This window comes from Euprymna scolopes, chromosome 20 (genome assembly GCF_053919585.1).
Source record: "Euprymna scolopes isolate OS-2025 chromosome 20, ASM5391958v1, whole genome shotgun sequence".
Taxonomy (NCBI): domain Eukaryota; kingdom Metazoa; phylum Mollusca; class Cephalopoda; order Sepiida; family Sepiolidae; genus Euprymna; species Euprymna scolopes.
In genome coordinates this window covers 54,021,804-54,045,841 of record NC_136501.1, presented here as the reverse complement: position 1 = coordinate 54,045,841, position 24,038 = coordinate 54,021,804, and the positions used below count along the sequence as shown (strand labels likewise).

The following is a 24,038-nucleotide window of genomic DNA, read 5'->3' as shown; positions in this document are numbered from 1 at the left end:
TTCGCACACGTGTATCTCTGTTTTTGTCTGAATATGGTTAGAACAAGTCTTGCCCGTTATATTCATTTTTTTGCGTACTCTTATCCTCATCTTTATAGTTGTTGTTATTTCACCACGTTTTTGGCCGACTCATACTCTGGCCTTCTTCAGATAGTTAACCGCGACCGGATAGTAATGCTAAAGCATTTAACTCTATCCTCAGTAACTACTGCCTTGCACAGTTGTTGTCTCACCACGTCAATAATTACTGAAAATACAGTTAATGTTGCGGTTAATCACCTAAAGAGGACCAGAGGATGAGTTGACAGAAAACGTGGTAAACCAACAACAGCTACGGAGATGAGGATAGGTGTTCGCAAAAAGAATGAATGCACAAATTATGACGAATTCCAAAAATGAAAATAAAATAATATACAGGTGTTTCCCTGTCTGCAACTAGTAGAGGACTATCATTTAGGCGTGATTATTTTTTAGCATTTTATTTTTTGCGTCACACGTTTAATAAGGTACACCTAAAAATGATCGGAGGTTCCAGCAGCCGAAACGTCGTGGAAATACCATCCAAAATGATAACAGTATTCTGTAACTAGTAGAACGTGTGGGAATTCCACGGAATAAGAAAAATATTTAATCTATAAATATGTTTTGATAAAGCTGATATTTTTCTGGACAGCACAATAAATTATTATTATTATTATTATTATTATTATTATTATTATTATTATTATTATTATTATTATTAATAATAATAATAATAATAATAATAATTGGTTAGAAGTGAGGAGTGGACGCTTAAGGTTGTGGCGAATGAAGTGGAGATATGTGAGACCAAGGCTGATTATGTGAAACGTATGGAGAGAAAAAGGGCAGACGAACTGGCTAGGAAGAAAATGCATGGAAGGTTCTTCCAGGATATAACAGAAGTGTCTGATGAAAGATCATGGCAATGGCTTAAAGCTGAGTATCTGGCTAAGAATACTGAAGCTTTTGTTTGTGCTGCACAAGAGCAGGCATTAGGAACACGATTGTTAAAAAAAGTGGTTCTAGCAGAGAAAGTTGCTGCAGAATGCCGGATTTGTGGTAAGACCTTAGAGTCAATTGCGCACCTTGCAGCAGGGTGTAGTGGACTGGCCCAGACAGAGTACCGCAAAAGACACGATCGCATGGAATTCTGGATATATTGGGAGGTGTGTAAGAAGATTGGGGTGAAGTGTGCTGGAAAATGGTTTGAGGAGGTTCCTGATGAAATGAGAACAAATGAGGATGGCAAGGTAGAAGTATGGTGGGACAAAAGTGTCATAACGACCAACCAATTGGAACATAATCGTCCGGATTTGTTCGTCATTGACAAAGTCTAAACAAACTGAGAGATTGTAGACTTCTCAGTACCCTGGGACAGGAATGTGAGAGAGCAGGCAAAACGAGAAGTGGAGCAATTATGCTCCATTGGCCTTGGAGATAAGGCGCATGCACGAGGTTAAAACACAAATAATCCCGGTCGTATTTTCAAGTCGTTTGGAAGGACAATTAAAAAAACTATAAATCCCTGATGGTTTTGGTGGCCTCAAGACCTCTGCTAGTGTAGGTACCACCAACATCTTTAGAAAAACCCTTGATCTTTGAAGCTCCTGGTTTGGTGCCGGGATTGAGGGAAATCCTCTGGAAATGAATCCCATCCCTTTCCAGAGAGACGTTGATAAACGTTGGTTGGTTGGTTGTTTCTGTTTTACGGCATATCAACCCTTTTCGGGTTATTTAATGCTGAATCCAAAGGTTTTGAAGAAAAATTTTTTTAATAGAATATATTTGTTGTTTTTACGTCGGTTTCTATTTAACCCATACTTGGGACCCTAACAGGTACTACCACTCCGGGTAATTAAAGGGTGGCTCCACACTCCCCAAAGCCCAAAACTGGGGTCTCACCACTGGATATAGTTTAAGGTCATATCCAGGACGCCCATTGAGGGACTTTTACCCTCTGCAGGGGGGCAGTCGGCGTATTCTAATGCCCCACCGACAGGACCCTTGATAAACAAAATCAGAATTATTATTATTATTATTATTATTATTATTATTATTTTTATTATTATTATTATTATTATTGACTAGGAGTATTCACACAATCCCTAATCAAAGATTGTTCTTTGAGAACACATTTTTGTGTTCCCTAGAGTCTGAGTGACAGCAGGTCTTCCCAGATTTCCAGTACTCTCTACCTCTTACGGAAACCTTTGCAAAATATTTTGCGTTATCGATTTCTCGTTGGCAACGACCATTGGTCTTCACTGGAATTTGGATGGCAATAAGCCTTCCCAAGGTCCCAGTCTTCTTTGCACTTCTCCATCTAAATCGGTAAATACTAATCAATGCTCAAAAAATAATATTGTGCAACATATTTCCATACAAATAATAAAATCATATTGTAAGAGACAATCTTTAATTTACCTTTTTAATCTAGCATGTGTTGTCAGAAATTTTTTTTTTTTTTGCTTGTTTTCTTTTTTTCAGTCCCTTTTAAATGCTCCCGTTTTTACGTCATGTTCCCCTGGCTTCTTTCTCCGGGGAAGAACCGCTGCCTGTCCAAATTGGTATGATTTTTTTTTTTAATATCAATGATCATATGCTATTAGAATGATACACGAAAACGAGGCTACCTCAAATGGGGATCACTCTCATATTATTGGCCAGGGTTGCTAGATTGTTTATTTCATATCCAAATTTCGCGAATTTGGTTCTTTTTTTAAGCTTCTGACCTTCAATATTTATTGTTGTTTTCTTTTTTATTCAAAGCGTAACGTCACCTGTTTGTTTAAATATATTTACCTATGTATGTATGTTTGCCTAAAACTTTCGAGAGAGGGGATGAATTTTCACAAGATCGGTATTATTTTGAAGCTAGATCCTTTGGAAGACGAATATCGAAAAAATGGCTACAAACACTAATTCCTTCACCCTCAACTGGACAGTTTTCTACAGGGGGAGTCGATTTTTTTTTTTCGTTGACATTTTTTGCAAGTCATTCAAACCTCGCGTGATCGACATCGCATAAAAGGCGTTATTTCGACCCCCCCCCCGTGATGTTACAACCGCTGTCGGCGCATCGAGAAGAGCGTTTTTTTTTTCACTTCGTTTTCCTCTGGCGCCTTACGGGTTCGAGCTTACTTACTACTCCTATTTTTATTTATTTTTTTTTTTTTTGCTTATTTGCTCAACACAAACCTACAAACATTCGAGCAACACCGGACATCTAGGTTAGTATTATATAAATAAGAAAAAAAAAATCACACTAATCCAAAAAATTCCGAAATAACTACCAGTGTCTAGGCAATTATTGGGATAGTTTGTTATCTGTTGGCTGAGTTCTGCGCGTCCAGTTTCATTTTAGAAAGTCCACCTACCCAGACGATTTCTTTCTCGCTCGTTAAGAAGCAGTTAGTTTGTTGTTAATCGCCTGCGCCGCGCCTACCAGGGAATATCTACAGGCATACCTATCAATATTTTGCTAGTGTTTTACTTCTATGGCTCTGGCATTTCAACAACACTTTTCCGACCTTGTGCCATACCTTACTGCCATGGGGTGGGGATGGTGGAGATAACACTTATACGTTGACGCTTTAGTTTTCCAATTACAAATCTGTCGGTCTGTTAAATTTTGATTTTAATTAATATTTTCATTGGTCTGTCGTAATTACATTTGAAAATCGTAAGCCACAATTATTTGCCTGCCTGTCGGTCACGCCAACGTTTAAATAGGTTTCTCCTTGTATATTTGAGTTTAATTCTAGGATATAATATGTGCTGGTCTGTCACGCGCCGTTATGAAATAACATTATCGTTTGTACATTTAAAGAACAACATCGCTAAGCACGCAGTTTGAATGCACGCATCTTAACGATATCCTTTCTTCTTATTAGTACAATTGCAACCGCCGAGAGTCAGCGCGATGAAGAAACAATGCTATTGAGATACCAGTGACTACTACGACTACTACTACCCGTACGGACGATTATAAGTGATACAATTACTACTAGTCTAAACGGTGCTAGCGAGAAACACCACTCCAATAACATCACTATTTCTACTGCCGCTATTGCTATCACGGCAACTACTACTACTACTACTACTAGAGAGGTTGTTTTGGGGTTGTTGTTTTTTTTCGCTCTGCGTATCGGCAGGATGAAGTCGAAGACGATTTTGGTGACGGAGTCGGTGGCACTAAGCTTCCACAGGTGACAAATAGGCCAGAGTGGATCCGACGAAGGCGGAGACGATCTCTGGGAAGCACGTCCCCTCTACAAACACAGAGAGAGATAGAGAGATAGAGAGATAGATAGATAGATAGCGAGAGAGAGAGAGAGAGAGAGAGAGAGAGAGAGAGGCCCGTGTGTGGCCAACGGGACGTTTCTGAAGAAGGATGAACAATGCAAATGCGTTTACAAAAATGAGTAAAGTAAGGAAAGATGGAGAAGTGTTATACAAACAAGGAATAATTGTAGTATTTGCTCCATAATTTAAAATCAATTAACTAATCTTCATTACTTAATTCATTCCTTCATGCACTGATTTATTTAATTATTTAGTTCGCCGCCGTTGCGTCGTCCCAGCGATGTAAGCTCACGTATATATATATATATATATATATATATATATATATATATATATATATATATATATATATATATATATATATATATATATGCTAGCTTTTCAGCCCGGCGTTGCCCGGGTGTTTGGAGGTGTATGTTGAGCAAAAAAAAACCCAAAAAAACAAAAACAAAAGCGGTCAATTTTTTTAAACTTTGACCCCTATTATGACCCTTTAACATTTATTGTTTGGAGCTCAAATCAAGTTATTAAGTTATATCCATGACCAAGGGACCTATATCCAACATATCAAGCGTTTAGACCCAACATTGGCGGAGGAGTTTGATAGAGTTCTCAAAGGTCAAATCGTTCAATTTGACCACTTAACAGCCAAATTTCTGTCCAAAAATGGATTAGAAAGATTTTTCCAAATCTCAGAACCCAGTATATCAGATTTCAAGTCTGTAGACTGAAAATTGACAGAGTTATTGCGTAGGGAAATGTACACAGACACCACACAGATACACACACAGACACGTTCACTTATATATATATATATATATATATATATATATATATATATATATATATATATATACGTGTGTGTATGATCAAAACAGGCTTATCTTAACGCTTCAATGCAGTTCCATGACAGGTCCGATTATCAGAAGTGTATGTTTGTCCTATAAGTCTATCTATAGTTTAATTTAAATTCAACTTGCTGGATAGCGAATGGCATCGCTGTATATTTGTCAAATATATTTAGCATGACATGGAAGCATAATTATATATCACGACACCGCCGGAACCTTTAACACACAAGCACACGCACACGCGCACACACACACACACACACATACACATACACACACACACACATATATATATATGTATTTATATATATACACGCACATAAACCTCTGCACCTCTCTTGATTTCTGATCACACATCCAAACACCTATACACACGCAAGAGTACACACACGTATACACTCACAGTCACATTAATACCCAGGTACACAAACAAACACACACACACACACATAGGTTCGTGCACACAGAGTCACATGTATCTAGAAACCTATATTGTTGACTGTTGCAAAAACAGAGTTATACGCATGAACAGGTACAGGTCGTTGATAAGTTCCACGTAGATAAAGGCATTCATAAAATATTGTCCCCAACTAACTATAATACACACACAACCACACATAGGATCAAACACCTGCAGACACAAAGCTGGTCTGCATATCTCATTACCTCTGAATGTCTATATCTGTAGATTTAGTCTCGGTTTTTCATTCGGTCTATATCTCCCTCTCTCGAAATCCACACTAAAACGTGCATTTTATTACACATTTTCATATAAATATACAAAATGATATATATGTACACCCATTTATATATGCGTAGACGTATCACCCCCATCTTCATAAACGCATTCTCATATTAACGCACCCACACACACACACACACACACGCGCGCATGATACGTTCATCTTAGTACAAAGTTTTCATATATATATACATATTTATTATTTTTATAATTTATAATATAAATAATATATATACATATAAATTAATCTACATACACACACAGACACACAAAAACAAACACGCACACACAGGCACACACACACATATATATATATATATTTATATGTATATATATATATATATATATATATATATATATATATATATATATATACACATAAACCCCTGCACCTCTCTTGATCTCTAACCTCGTTCGCTATAGACTCCAACATTTTCTACTTATATATCTCACGCAGTCTAATTATTTTTTTATTGTTTCTCTTTTTTCTATCTCTTTCTCTTTCTCTCTCTCTTTCTATATATGTATGTATCTATATGTATATATATGTGTGTATATATATAAATATATACATGTGTGTGTGTGTGTCTATCTCAGATTGCAAATATATATGCATTCCTCAATTACAGTCTAATTATAAACGCTTATTTTCACTCCTCTTAATATATATATATATATATATATATATATATATATATATATATATATATATGAATTTTATCATTTGAATGTTAAACAAAAGTTCAAGTATTTTACTTAATAGCGAGTAATCTGCTTCTTTTCTCATCATTTTCTGTCATTACTCTCACACACCATCTCTACCTATCTTTCTCTCTCTCATATATATGTATATATATATATATATATCGAGAAATACAGAGAGAGAGATAGAGAGAGATAGAGATAGATAGATAGAGAGAGAGAGAGAGAGAGAGAGAGGGAGAGAGAGCGTATAAGACCTGCTTCCAAGTCTTCCCACTTGCTCATCTATCCGTGAACCTGCCGACCCATCTACCCACTTATATCTACGTAATCCACTTACAAACAAGATACCCTGTTAGGAGGCTACGGATGATTAAAAGAGCGTCTCGCGAAGTGCAGTCCGTCTGCGGGACATTTGTTGTCCGATAAAAAGACAATCTACCTCAAACGCAGAAAACACTCCACCCTTTCATATAGTCTACATAATCTTTCGTCCTAAAACATTCATATATGTCAATGCAAAAATACGCACTTGTTCACGCGCATACATTCATTCATCCATCTGTATATATGTACGTTCAGACGCTGTATATAGCGGAACACTTGTACACATGTTCGGTTGGTGAACAATGCACCTGCGGATATGACCGAAAAACATGGCATAACTATGCAGAGCGGACATCAGGTAACACCAATATTGTGATGAAAGTTTAAAACGGCGAAGAAAGAAAAGTTGAAACGTTTGACGGATTAAAAATATTAACACGGAAGTTTTTTTTTGTTTTTTTTTTCAAAAATAAAAGTAAAAACGAAAAAAAAAACGTATCATAAGGATTTCATTTTAATTCAAGGATTCTACTACTTTGGATTAGAAAACGCACCAAAATTAACTCACCCACAAAAAAAAAAGTACCACGCCCGGATTTTTATTTACGGAATTACATTTTGTGCAAATATTTTGATTGAATTTTTAAATATATAAATACAATATATATGTGTATATATATAATATGATATAATATATATGTCTATATATATATATAATATAACATATATGTGTATGCAATTATTGCATATATAGCATTGGCTTGTTGTTGTTGTTTCTATTTAGTGTTTTAACTTTATATATATATATATATATATATATATATATATATATATATATATATACATATGAATTGAAAAGAAAGAAAACGTAATTGGATCTGTATACATACATATATATATACATATATATATATATATATATATATATATAATTTCGGAATATAGTATTCATACATATATACGACTACATCTGAAAACACCAACATTGCATAATTTGTTGGGAGGGTAATTCTATGGAGATGAAGTCCAATTTTGAAAGAATAGCGGAATCTCAAAAATGTCAGGAGAAAAACGAAGACAAATGCCTTATTCAGCTCTAGTAGTCTTGTATTCATTCATTTACCGATGTAAAAGCGTGATCATCTTAAACAGAAAGCAACACAAAAGAAAGAAATCTATAGAAAAACTCCGACATTAAATATACACACACACGCTCGCGCGCACACACACACATGTATGTATATATACATATATAGATAAATAAATAAATAAATAAATAAATGGATCTGTTTTTAATTGATACACGCATTATTTGGCCACGTATTCAAGCTCTTTGTACGTATTAAACAGCTCTACCCATTCTTGAGCACACTTATATAAAATAAAGTGGAAGTTGTCTCTGGATTTTTTACACTGCATGTGTAAGCTTTACTTGGATTTACTGTATATATTCGTTTATTTATTTATTTATTAATCCAGAGAAAGCTGTTTTGCCGTATTACATCTCTTCACTATCGCTAGATGTGGCGAGTGTTTCTACGCTGAGTTTCGAAACTCAACCGCCTGATCGCCATACTGTAATCAGAAACAAGCACATATGCAGATTAGATGCTTATAAATAAATAAATAGATAAATAAATAATATATATATGCATATGTGTGTGTTTAATTTTAAAATTTGTTAATTCGTTTTTATACATATTACATTACGTCACATCTCTTGTGGTCTTAAGTTTTCTTCTTCTTCTTCTTCTTCTTATTATTATTATTACGTGTACATAGTTTACTGAAAGATCACTGACAAAGCAAAGCAATTGTTGTCACCTCGTTCTGCAATTACCAAGTTAAACGTTGCTTAACGTTAACGTTAAATAATAATATTAATACTTTTACTAATACTAAAAATAAGATTAATAAAACCTTTGTTGCTTGTTTTTAAATTCATCGCATGTAAGCATCCCGTTATTATTATTATTATTATTATTATTATTATTATCATTATTATTATTATTATTTTTATTATTATTATTATTATTATTATTATTATTATTATTATTATTATTAATAATAATAATAATAATAATAATAATAATATTAAATAAAATGTCACTTTTCATCCGGCCTCAAGGCTATATAAACATCTTGCATCATTTATTCGTAAACAGTCACCCGGCTCAACTGTGATAAGAGAAAAGGGTGCTTAACTCTAGGAAAGACAGGAAAAAAAAAAGAGGAATTAGGCATTTTCACTGACCTGTGGGTCAGCGATGCGCTTCTTCTATTTAAAAAAAAAAGAAATTTTTTACTAGAATATTTTGCTTGGATATTTACATACAACTAGAAAAGTCGAACAAGACATACATTAAATAAAACAGAAAAAATATAAATAAAAAGAGAAAAAAATAAGCGGAGAAACAAAAACAAAAACAAAAAACAAAACAAAAAATAATCCTGATTAAACATATAAGAGCATCATTTTTTTTTCTTTTAGTTTTAATCGACCCCGAACATTTTTTTTTTGTGTTTAAGAAAGAAAGAGAGGGAGGGGCATCGAAAGAGATAGAGAGAGGGAGAGGAAGAGAGGCAGGGAGAGAGGAAAAGGAAAAGAGATAAAGAGAGGCGGAGGGGTATAAGGAGGAAAGGGTGAAGGAGAAATCGAGCACTGTGTTTACTCCAGTGTTCATTTCATAGACTGTATGTACTTGTTCGTTATCAAGGAAATTATCCGTAAGAGCTTTTAATTTCTTTCTTTTTTTTTATTTTCCTTTTTTTTCTTTTTCTTTCTTTCTTTCTTTCTTTCTCTCTTCGTTTGCTAAATTATTTCCTTCTTTTTCATCTTTTAATTTCCGAATTTCCTTTCTTTCATACCTTCTATTTTGGTTAAATTATTTTGCTTTTTTTTTCCTTCTTTTTTTCCTCGTCTTTTTTTGCCGCTAGAGTTTTTTTTTTCTCGTTGAACTTTCATTCGTTTCATTCTTCTCTTTCTGTCATTTTCTTTGTCGTTATTTCTTTTTTCCGTGCCTTTATTTCCTGTCCCGTTCGCTAATTCAGTTTCCTTATTCCTTCCGTTCTTTCGTCCGTCGCTTTTTTTTTTTTTACACCCATCAATAGATAATTTGTTGCTTTCTTTTTCTTTCTGTTGCGTCTCATTGCAGAGATATTCGACTCTCTCTCTCTCACTCTCTCTCTCTCTCTCTTGCACTCACGCATACTTCCTCTCTGTCTCTTTATCTTCAACACGCGCGAGCACACACACACACACATCTCTCTTGCCCCAATCACTTTTATTTCATGCACATTTTCAAACTTCAATTCTCTCATCTTTTTCTGTTTCTAAATTAGAACTTCTGTTTCTCTCTCGTATCATATCGTGTCATCTATCTATCTATCTATCTATCTATCTATCTTTACCTGTCTACCTCTCAATACGTGTCATTACTTACTCATACAGAATCTTCATTTTAATTTTAGTTAAATTGTGTCAATATTTGATCCCTTTATTTCCGATTACCTTATGCACATCAGTATTTTTTATCATCTTTTGCTTCTTATCGCATTGGATTACATCTATCAATCTATCTATCTATCTATCTATCTATCTATCTATCTATCTATCCTCGCTCTTTTAATTTGTACCCCTTCAGCATCTTCTTCTCATTCGCTTCCCCCTCTCTCCCTCTCTCTTCCACTGAGTGTTCTCATTGCCGCATCACCTCAACCTCCTTCCAACGGGTCCCGTAAACATCCAGGCCTTCTCCTATCCCTAGGTCAATCTGTCATATAGGAAATCTATCTATCTATCTATCTATCTATCTATCTATCTATCTATCTATCTATCTATCACTTTCGTATCTCAATTAAGCCTTCCATTATCCGAGTACTCTACATTCATTTTAAATTCGATCGGTGTTCCTTGTTCCTATATTATTCTGAGCATTGTTAATGCCCGATATATCTATCTATCTATTTATCTATCTATCTATCTAAATGAACTGCTAAATATCTATCTACCGATGACATCTATCTACCTATGTAACTAACTGAATATTTATTTATCTATCTATCTATCTATCTATCTATCTATCTATCTATCTATCTATCTATCTATCTATACGTAATTTCCTCTCGATGGCCTTTCTTATCGTCCGGTGATCCTCTCTTCCTCTGTTTCATCGTCTTCTCTTCCTTATTGTCCACCAATACGTGCAGTCCCTCCGTTCTCTCTATGTCTGCATGTCCGTCAACTTGTTCTCTCTGATACAATGGCTCTATAATGAAGGTCAGCACCGTGTTCGGAATCGTATCGTTTACTGTCGTACTTTTCGCCCTCCTGAACCCTAGCCTCCAGAGAAATGGCAACAACAGACTGGACGCCCGCATTGAAGGGGACATTATTCTCGGAGCCCTGTTCCCAGTGCACTACCCGCCCTCACAGAAATCAGCCTACACCAGAACATGCGGACCCATCTGGGAACAGTACGGGATGCACCGCATTGAACTATTCTTTTTGGCCCTGGACGAGATTAACTCCGACGATACCATATTGCCGAATATTACCCTCGGATGTGACATAAGGGATTCCTGTTGGTACTCGCCGGTAGCCTTGGAAAACAGTATTGATTTTATTAAGGATTCTATTGCCGACATGCAAAAGGTTGATACATCCAACACCTCGAAGGCCGGCGGGGGTTGCCAAGTCAAACACAACAAACCAATTGCAGGTCTTATTGGACCCGGATCTAGTAGTAGTTCCATACAGGTACAGAACTTGTTATCCATATTTACCATTCCACAGATCGGATATTCCGCCACCAGTTCGGACCTTAGCGATAAAAGTCTCTACAAATATTTTGTGCGCGTCGTACCACCTGATCGTTACCAGGCTCAAGCGATGATCGATATCGTGTTACGATACAACTGGTCATACGTCTCAGCCGTCCACACAGAAGGTAAGTAAACAAAAGTATATAAACATAAAAATAATGTTCGTTCGTACGTACGTTATCACCTTTTACACATGGTAAAAAAAGACAAAAAACGAGAGCTTCTTACCAACAAAAACTAATAAATTAATTTTATTATATTGATCTCAAACAAGGCACATTGCCAGCGAACCGTAATAAGTTACTATGCACAAGGACTAGATTTTTAAAGGGAGTTCTAAGTGGGGGGTGGAACAGCGAGATGCTTGTTCACATTAAAGTTAAAATTTTACGGTTTGTACAGTCGGGGAAACAAGAAGCAAGAAGGAAATTCCGAAGGAAAATAGTTCGAATATAGAAATTGGTAGAATAGAAAGTTTTTCAACGTCTGAGAACAGCTACGGGGGAAGAGGTTTAATTTTGCTACTTATTAGGTTGGTTTTTAATTTTGGTTTTACTCATTTTAAAATGAATTGTTCCGAAATTAAATTGTGTGCCCCTCGACTAAAACTATACAGAGGTAGTTCTTTGCTTTACGGAATATTTAGCAGATATTGTTTTTTTTGTTGTTTGTTTTTTTTAGGGTAAGACAGATAGTGTTTACTATTTTAAAAAGAATTAATTTGCTACAAGTTTAAATGAATGCACATGAAATATATATATATATATATATCCGTTTTATTTATTTAAATACAATTTAAACAATGCCAACTGTTTTTACTGACAAAATAAAACAAAAAAAAAGCGAGTCATTTTTGTTGATAGTATTGATCCCGACAAACATTTATAATTTCAAAAGAAATATCATTATTATTAGTAATAAATTATACAGACTCATGTAGAAAACACGATACAATTTCTTCAGGCTCTTTCGAAAGTTTTGCCCATTTCTCGCACTCAGTGTGACGTCAACACGCCTTATCAATTCAACTTTGAACTACAATAGAACCTTATTTTTTTTATATAATACTATTGCAATCTGAGCTGTAAGGTTAACAACTTTACATATTATTTTGAATAAAAGACATTTTATTAATTATCATTTGTTATTTTTGTATCGAATACTAGCTGGACGCCTGGCGTTGCCCGGTCGTACAATACGTTTAACCATGATGCTTTAATTCATTCAGATTGCGTGTATATTACTATAGAATCACTCCTCTGTTGATTTTTATACACTACGAGGAATAATTTGCGCAGAGAACTTATTCGACATATACAAAATAAAAAAAAATAAGTATAAATGATAACGTAGTTCCTCGAACTTCGTCTGTTTTGGTTTACAATATCACGTCAGCTGATAGTTGGGCTTGATGATGAGTGCTCTGGAAACTCACTTCTGATCAATGTTTAGTTTTAAAATATGCAAATGAAGAAATAATTTACGGCGATTTAAAATGGAACCCCTTCTTGAATTGGTTAATAAAAAAAAAACTGTTCTTTTTTTTCCTAAGAATAAATTATTTGTTGAGATTTTATTATCTCGCTTGCTGGTGCTACCTAAAGTTTCCCCTTTAAAAATTATAAGAAAAAAAAAACTTTTAGGGTCGACTTTTTTCGATTTTCGATATTTATCGTACGAATTTCTGAACAAAGCATATCCGAGAATACTGTCAGATTTATAAATTACCTTTGTGAGAAATTTGCAAAAGACAAGCTCAGCCGTTTCGGACCCTATAAGGAAGTAACTCACACACACACACACACACACACACAAAGTTACTTTTATATAGAAGTAGAGAGTGATTTCTGTTCATTTCTATATACACATATATATATGTGTGTGTGTATGTATATATGTATATATATATATATATATATATATATATATATATATATATATATATTGAGTAAAACAATTCATAATTTTTAATTGAAAATCAGTTTGATAAGGAAAACAAACAAAATCCACTAGATTGTACGATCGTTCACAAACGATGTTTATTTAATGTAAATTGACAATGAATATTGACAATTACTTGACAAAGAATTTGTCTTTTAATAACAAAGTTTCCTCATTAGCAAAAACAGGTGGGACATTTAAAGTCACCAAAATAAAACTAGCATTTAAGTCGAGTGTAAGGCAGATATTCCTAGAAATATTTAAAAATAAATATAAAATAAAATAAAAATCAAACAAAATAAGAACTTAATCATTAATGTCGATAAATAAATAAATTAAAATAGAGTATCTATGCCTATCGAGCTTATTATATATGTACAGTAAAATGAGCACTGTTTTTTTAAAAAATAATATTGATACATTTACTAGTACATGAAAATATACTCTGCTCTTAAGACTTCAGGTCTAATTCTTACACACACACACACACACACACACACACACATATATATATATATATATTAGTAGCAAGTCATTATACAAGCACGTCTGACTGAACATGACAGAGTTATTCTTTTTTTTTTTTGGATATATATATATATATACATATATATATATATATATATATATATATATATATATATATATATAACTATTCATTTACTCACATAAAATTAATATACGAAAGTATAAATGTATGCGTAAACTTTAAGTATTTACTTCAAAAGTGCTCAATACGTAGGTAGAGCTAGTTAGTTAGTTATAAAATATATATGGCGATTACGCTATACTGAACATAAGCCTGAAGAACCTAGAGTGGATGAAACGCGGAATATTCAGTGTAGTTTAATCGCCATATATATTTTATAACGTACTAACTTACTATATATATATATTATATATATATATGTATATTATATATATATATATATATATATATATAATATACACGTAACCTTGTCTGTGTGTGTGTGCGTGGAACGGCCTCTATTAAAATACTCTGTTAATTTTTAAATTATGGGACTGGAAATTTGACTTATAAAAAAAGATTCGAACCAGTGGAACAAATTTGATTTGTTTTTAGCTGGTAAAAATACTGCTAAGGTCTCAAAATTAATATAAAAAAGGGAACTTGGCACACATGAAATACTAACTTTCTTCGAAGTAATCTTATTTGGCTGCATTGCACTTGCACTATTTCAACAACTTCTGGTAGCCCCCAGGAAGTCCTTTTGTGCCAGCGTGTTAATGATCCTTGTCACGATCTCTTTCATCTCCTCAATTTTCTTATATCGAGAGGCGTCAAGTTTTTCCTTGAGCATAGAGGATAACCATAAGTCACAGGGAGCAAGGTGTAGACGATAGGGTGGGTAAGAAAGTATCAGTCAAATGGTTTGATTTTCTCTGCGCATCCTTGGGACAAACTTGGCGCGAACCGTCCCCATCTTCAGTTTCTCGCCAATAATTGTATGTACAGTTTCCAAACTGACATCACACTGTGCACTTATTGTCTCTATAGACATATAACGGTCCTTACTCATACAATTCCTTGTTTGGTCAATCAACTCTGGTGTTCTGAGCTTCTTTACTTCTCCCAAACCTCCCACTATCCCTCACAGACTTCCCACCTTCCTTGAATCTTTTATACCTCTCAAAATGCTCGATTAATGCAAGATAGTCCAAAAACAAATAGAAGCATTCCATACGTTTCTGTTGCATTTTTCCAAGTTAAAGAGAAGTAAAAGAGAAATTCACCAGCTGTGAGAATCAGGCTTTAGTGGAGTGTCTCCCAATTCCTGAAATCATAAAAAACTGGCCAGTCATCTCATGAGATGTATTGCAATAACATATGGAATTTTCAAAAGTTTGCGACAATTTTAAATGCCTGTACAAGAAAGTTTGGAAACTTATTGAAAGAACCTTGTATATACATGTATATATATATATATATATATATATATATATATATATATATATATATATATATATATATATATATATGGTTGCTTCATTTAATCACATAAATTAATATACGAAAGTAGAAATTTATGCGTAAACTGTAAGTATTTACTTCAAAAGTGCTCAATACTTAGGTAGGGCTAGGTAGTAAGTTATAAGATATATATGGAAATTAAGCTACACAGAATATTCCGCGTTTCATCCACGCTAGGATTCGTCAGGCATAAACATACCCATTTTATAGCTTACTATATATATATATATATATATATATATATATATATATATATATATATTGATTGTACGTCAATATATCCGTAGTCCAATGAAAATTCTACATGTAAAAGAGTGAGAGTCATTTCAGTAATGAAATTTTTATAAACAGCGACAATCGATTTGATAACGCTGATAGAGTCACTCAGCTAAAATCAAAAAATGTGTGAGGAGGTAAGATGGAAAACCATGTCACTGTCTTCTACTGCCAATTAAAATTTGCCGCCCTTCTTTAGCGTCATAAGATCTAACACATCAGAATAATACAACTGTTTTCAATGTGTGTTGGAAGATACACAATAAGATGTAAAGCGAACACGACAACATACACTATTTAAAGATATATACACACACACACACGCACATATACATACATAATGACGAATAAAAGTTACATACACAATCAACTCAATATAGAGGGGAGAAATAAAGTAAGAAAAACATGTTTAGGCCATGACATTTCAAAGCTACATACTTCTCACCCACCCAACATTATGGCAAATATAAGAAGATAAAAAAGCTAGTTTTTTTTAAAAATGAAGGAATCGTTTAAAATAAACTTACTGTGTGAGTGTATATATATATATATATATATATATATATATATATATATATATATGAATATATATATATAGTCTGGGAAGGTTCTTTAAAACTTTAACAGCTATAAAAATGTACTTCGTGCGAACATTATTTTGCTAGTAAGTCAATTAATCTCATGTATCGATGAATAGTTTTACTTACAGGAACAAACATTAGTACTAATGTCATTAAAGGGATCATTGGCTGTTTCCCATGAAACACTGTTACAAAACAGTATATTAAATCATGGCTTCCAGCAGTGTTCATCAAACACCACCTCCTTCAAAACACCTGAACAAAAATATTTTTGATACTGGATTTAGTTTTTTTTTCCTCTAAATAAATATATGTTTACCAATTGATGTCATTTAAAAATATTTCTCAACTGTATCATCGGTCCATTCCCCCACGAGTTAGTGTGCCTATTTACAAATTTTGTTAAATCTATTTTACTACTTTTCACCACTTCTTTGTTATTAGCTTTATTTTTTATATATTTACGTTCTTATATATTTGTACCATCTCTATAATTATTAGTTAATAAAACTATTGAAGATAAATATAAAAATATGTATAAAATTAAAAATAATATAACTATCTAATTTTTATAAATAATTCTATATGTATTATACATATATATATACATATATATGTATATATATACATATATGTATATATATATACATATATGTATATATATATAAATATATATATATATATATATATGTTATATTATGCATATTTATAAAGTTATCTTTGTATTAGATATTTTTATTAAAACTATTTCTTTGGATTTAATTTAAAGCATATTAAATGAATTAAACTAAAGAATATATCATTTGTAAAAGTTATATACACACATGCATATATATATATATATATATATATAATCTACAAAATAGCACGCAAATAAAAAAATTATGCATCAACAAGAATTATAATAGAAAATAACATGGATCCAATATATATATATATATATATATATATATATATATATATATATATATATACAGAGTAAAACTCCTTTAATTTGAACTTCCTGTAAAGTTGGACTTCCTCTCATTTGGACTTCGTCTCATTTAAACATCTGCTAAATCTGGACTTTCTCTAAACTTGAACTGTATCGTCATTGAAATTTTATTAACATATTTGATGCGGAGTTGCAGTAAATCTGTTTACATGGTTTAGTCAGATATTGCGCAGAAATGTTAATATTGGTACTATGTAATTAATGTAATTTAGCTATTGATAATTAATTTACACTAACTGTAAATTTATTTTTTCAGATTGCTATATTTAAAATAGTGTAAAACAAGCCATCACAATGGTTTGCAACTCTAAAAGAAAACAAGTGGCACTGACTTTACTCGAAAAACGTCAAATTGTAGACAAAATAAAAGCTGGAGTTGAAAATAGCGTTATATTGAGAGACTATAAGATTGGAAGAATACAGTATTTTACATCAAAAAGAAAAAGGAAGAAATATTGAAGGCTGCTCGTTTCTCTTCAAATAAAAACATGTCAAAAGAAGGACTCTTCGCAGTCCAAATCAAGTTGAATTCGATCGAATATTGCATGAGTGGTTTGTAGCAAAACGGAATGAAGGTGTAGCAATATCTGCGCCCATATTAATTGCTAAAGCAAACTCTCTTAAGGAAACGTTGAATATCGCAGAAGATATGAAATTCAGTGAAGGCTGGCATAGGAGCTTTAAGAGTAGACATGGTATAAGACAACAATGTCAGGCGAACAACGGTCTGCTGATACGCACGCAGCATCAAATTATTGTGACAAATTCAAGACGATAATTGCCGATTATGGTTTTACACCAGAGGATGTTTACAACGATGATGAAAGTGGCGTAAATTGGAAGTGTTTACCTACATTAGCCCGATCCGAGGAGCAGAAAATAAAAGGATTCAAATTAAATAAAGAAAGACTAACAGCGATGGTATGCGCTCATGCTTCCGGAACTCATAAACTTAAGCTTCTTGTCATCGGTAAATCAAAGTGACCCCTAGCATTGAAAGGAGTTTCGCCTTTGCCAGTATCCTATTATTCTTCACGAAATGGATGGATGAATCAACAGTTGTTTAAAAAATGGTTTTTGCAAGAATTTATGCCAGTTGTCCAGAGGCGTTTTCTTGAATTAGGTAAACCTGATTCAAAGTGCTTGCTTCTGTTGGACAAATGTAGAGCACATCCTCCTGAGTCAGAACTAGTGTCATCTTGCGGGAATATTATTGTGTGCTACTTACCACCTAATGTAACTTCTCTCATCCAACCTATGGATCAAGGGATTATTTGGAACTTAAAATGTTTCTACAGAAATGATTTCATGATGAATATGATAAATAGTACAGTGAGTATAAGCGATTATCAGCGCCATTTTACTATCAGAGATGCCATAGTTTCTCTCGCAAGTCCATGGAATCAAGTTCGAGCAAGCACATTAACAAAAACATGGGGTAAATTATGCCCAGCGCCAAAGGCTTCTCAACTGAAAGAATCAGAGAATACATCTGGTCTATAAAATAATTCTTGAAATCAAACGGTTACCGACCAACCACGCTGTTCTTAAATCACTTAATGCAAATGATGTTGAAATGTGGGTGCAACAAGATGAGGAAACTACTGATCAATATCCTGAAGACAGTAATTGTGATGAAAATAGCGACAGCTCCCATTCTCTTGACACTATCATGGGATGATGCAGAAAAGTCTATGGAGACGGTTATAAAATTTCTAGAAAAAAGTCCTTACTTTAGTGACAACTATGTTTTGCAAACAATGTCACTTCGAAGAGATATAATCATAAAGAAGCAACAGAACCAGGAAATTGTAGATTTTCATGATCGCTTACAGAATACAATGGCAGTGCCCGAGAGCTCAATCGATGAAAATAGAAACCGTAATGAGACTCGTTCAATGACTAACTAAAAAAAACTGTATTTTACATAAATGTATGGTTTCTGTAGATGATAACTTAGGTAATAAATACCTAAAAAGTAAGAGTAGATTTAATTTATTTTCAATGTTTTTGTTCCTGGTAATAATATTTAACAATTCTTACTTGCAATATATCTTAAACTCAACGTAATATATACTTGATGTATCATATAGCAATGAATTTCATTTAGTATTTCTTAATTCTTAGAAAATTAAAATTAAATGCAGCACATTTTTTATCACGAAACTTGAACAGCATCCTCTAAATTGAAGGAAGCGGATGTTCAAATTATAGGAATTATACTGTATACATATATATATATATATATATATATATATATATATATATATATATATATATATATATTTGGTAAAACTTGTAATTAGTAAAAACCTGAAGAGAGTGCTCAATACTATTGCAGAGCAAATATGTGTTTTATTTTTTTTTTTATTACCGTTTGATCTGTTTGGCTACATATGTTTCAGATATTGGACCATGTTTACGATCCAACAGCCTCGTCAGGCGTCAAGGAGTTGTTGTTAGTTATTGGAAAAAAGTGTTTAAAAAAAGGGAAAGAAAAGGGGAGAGGCGGGTGTTGACAATATTTCAGCTTTGAAGATTAAAGATACATTCAATTGTATTGTGTGTGTGTGGGGTAGCATATTCAGGTAGGCGTGGGTGGAGATATATGGATATAGGGAGGGTGAGAGATGATGATAAAGAAAAAAGTGAGGTGGTAAGGAGAGGAGGAGGAAGTTTCAATATTTTTGTTTTAAATTTTAACTGGCTTTTTGTTTTTAAACAAGGTATATTAAATAGATCGGAGAGGGGGAGAGAGAGTGAGATCGAGAGGGAAAGAGAGGGAGAGGGAAAGGGAAAGAGAGGGAGAAAGAGGGAAAGGGTTAGTGTAGATGTCATTTTTTTTACAAGTACGAGGTTCGTTTAAATGTTCGTAGTTGTTACACGTCGGCTTGTTCCTTGCCGTTTATAATGGTTTTTTTAATTACATAGGTTAACGCACGTGCGCATTCGCATATATACATATACAGACATGTGTACACTTCTAGGTATCCACATACAGACACACACGTACACGCGCATATATATAAACAAAGTATATGCAGACATACATGGGTTTATAAGTAGACGTACACACATATACACAACTCTTATACATACATGTACACTCACAAAAATATATAGGCACATATACACATATATATGGATACATATACACACACGCCCACTTATATACATATATGTGGAGATAAGGTCTCCAGTAAGAAGTAGATGTACATACACACATACATACATGCACATACATATGCATGTATATATATATATATATATATATATATATATATATATATATATATATCGGATGCATGGAGGAATTAAGCATGAACTAGTTTTAAGTTTTTTTTAATTTTGAACGTTCATAAAAACAGATGACACTATGAGTTTTTAATTTTCCTCTCACATACAACTAAATCAACTTTATGAAGTACTAGCCTGGGTGCCCGGCGTTGCAGATGTATGATGAGCAAAATAAGTAAAGAAACAAAGGTTGTAGTAGGCAGGCAGTCTCAAACCCGTGAGGTGAAGGCGGAAAAGAAAATGGGTGTGTGTGTAAGAGTATAGGTTGATCAAAAAAAAAAAAAAAAAAAAGGAACATTGTGAGCGCAAAAAAGTGGTAGTAGGCAGGCAGGTTTGAACCTGTACCCCGAAGGAGGAAAACAAAGTGACAAAAAACCCTCTCGCGTTAGCTGTAGCGCTCATCGTAAAACCGGAAGTTACGTAGGTTTAAATTAAGGTTAGACCATCGAAAGAGGCGATGAATTTTAAAAATATCGGCGAAAAAGGCGATCCCTCCCTGTAGAAAAATACCCAGTTTAGGGTAAAGGAATTTATGTTTTTAGCCAATTTTTCGATATTTGTCCTCCGAAGGGTCGAGCTTCAAAATGATGTCAGTCTCGTGAAAATTCGTCGCTTCTATCCAAAGTTTTTGCGAAACATACATACATACATATATACACACACATGCATTTAAACAGACAGGTGAGATTTATATTATAGATTATGGAAGACATAAACTGGAGTTATAAACGAAAATAAACGTATCCAATATATATATATATATATATATATATATATATATATATATATATATATATATATATATATACATAAATGTGTGTGTCCGTGATTGTGTGTGTGTCAGTGTAAGTGTGTATGTGTGTATGTGTGTGTGCGTGTCAGTGTATACGATATATATAAGATAACGTTTACTTTCCATTTCAATTCGTATAGAAAATTCGATTAAACATAAAATGGTATAAAGTTTTAAAATCATCTTCTCATGAAACGTCATAACAAACAAAATATTCTTGCTCTGAAAGCTCACTATATTTACTGCAAGGAGAAAATATTAAGAAAAAAGTATAACAAATACCAACAGATACCACGTTGCTTGGCTATGTGCTATTTTTTTAATTACACACACACACACACACACACACACACACACACACATATATATATATATGTATATATTGCAATAAAAAGGCGAGCATGAAAAGCTATCTGGTTAGGCTTTAATATGGAAAAGTAAAAGACTAGTTGTTTAAACTGATAAAGAAAAGGACAAGATATTCTCGTAAAAATATGACATTTACAACTTAAAATATTGCAGCATTAACAATTTATTATATAATGTTATAAATTGAATTTAAAAAAAAAATCTTAATGCTGCAATATTTTCGATTATAAATTTATTATATTATTTATTAGACTATCTTGCCCTTTTCTTTTCCAGTTTAAACAAGTAGTCCTTTACTTTTCCATGTTTAAGCTTAAACATATTAATTTTGATGCTCGCATTTTTCTATTGTAATCCATGATTTTTCCAGGTTTCCAGTAAATTCACTTGTTCTTTGCATAATCTCAGTCTTTTTGCCCCCATAAACATATAACATACATATATTTAATAACAATGTACGGCACTCGTCTGCGTTCAATAACATCTCCCCCAGTAATCCCCGTTTCATTATTTTATTCTGTCTGTTTCATTTGTTACCTTTTTTTTCACGAGATCAATGAATTGATAGCAACATTTGTCACTGAAGCAACGTGGTTGCTATTAAAACCAGTCATAAAAATACGTCGCTCACCTACTGACGTTATTTAAGGATTTTGAACGCCAGTAAATTCATCACCATTGTTTTTTCCTGAACGAATAATTGAACATTTTTTTTCACAATATAGCTAAGAACGTGATATATATATATATATATATATATATATATATATATATATATATATATATATATATATATATATATATATATATATATATATATATATACTATGTCTCCCCACGGGACAGAGTTAGACACCAGGGTCGTTTTTTAACGTGGAGAAAAGGTACAAAAATAAAAATTGTCTCAGTCGTGAAGGATTTCTCCTCCACCGAAAGAGAACAAGAAATAGAAGTGCATCATCTGAAGAACAGATACTACACTTTGATCTTGACGAGTATTCATATATATATATATATATATATATATATATATATATATATATATATATATTGTAATAATTGTTTGAAATTTGGTCGAGAAATGAGTGAGCGATGAAGCTTTGAAGCAGTTCTAAATGACTAAAACTGTCACTTAACCATGTGTTCAAACACTACCGTGTTTGAATTACACACACACACACACACACACACACACACACACACACATATATATATATAGTAAGTTATAAAATATATATGGCGATTAAGCTACACTAAATATTCCGCGTTTCATCCACTCTATTGCTCTTCAGGCTTATGCGCGAATTTTGTGGTTGTCTGTCGTTTATTTATTTGGCAGATTCAACTTGAAACAAACTTTAATAAGGCGTCGCTAATAACGTGTCTAATGTTGCCTTCCAAGTAGTTGATTTTGTCTGATTTATCAACGTAGACCTGGGACCTTACATATCCCCAATAAAAATAATATAATCGAGTTTAATTGCGCGAGCAAGGTAGCCAGTTAACAGGGCCATTTCGTGAAATAATTCGTTCATCAAATGTTTCAAAATGAATTTCAAAATAAATTTCCAAAGTTTTCAAACGCTGCTCTGGTTTTAGTCTCTTTATAAACTGCCAAACCAAGCTGAACTAAAAATAAGCGATAGCTAGCAACTCTAACTAATAAAAATAAGTATTCACAAAATTTAAATTACCTTGGGGCATTTTAAAATGTTTTATGGGCACAGACTCTCATCTGGGAATTGCCTGTGTGTGTCTATGCGTGTACATTTCCCTACCTAACTACTTTGTCAATTTTCAGTCTACAAACTCTAGATTTGCCATAAGAGGTACTGAGATCTTTTTAATAGGTTTTAGGCCAGATATTTGGCTGTAAAAGGGGCAAAGTTCAACGATTTGACCTTTAGAAAACTGTACCAAATTCCTCCGCTAATTTGGGGTATAAAACTTGATATTTTTTTGTAAGCTACTTGGCATCGATCAAATCATTTTACTTGATTTGAGCCCAAAAAATCAATTCTA

General features: G+C 33.1%; 1 protein-coding gene across 2 annotated transcripts in view; it reads left to right on the top strand.

The window, feature by feature from the left end:
* Nucleotides 1-9,620: 9,620 nt before the first annotated feature.
* The window catches only part of LOC145241433 (metabotropic glutamate receptor 1-like), a 704,312-nt gene continuing 689,894 nt past the window's right edge, over nucleotides 9,621-24,038 (top strand). For both annotated transcript variants that reach the window (XM_080104383.1, XM_080104384.1), the window contains exon 1: nucleotides 9,621-11,897. In XM_080104383.1, the coding sequence (XP_079960509.1) occupies nucleotides 11,222-11,897 (676 nt within the window). In that variant the 5' untranslated portion in view covers nucleotides 9,621-11,221. The remainder of the gene's footprint in view (nucleotides 11,898-24,038) is intronic.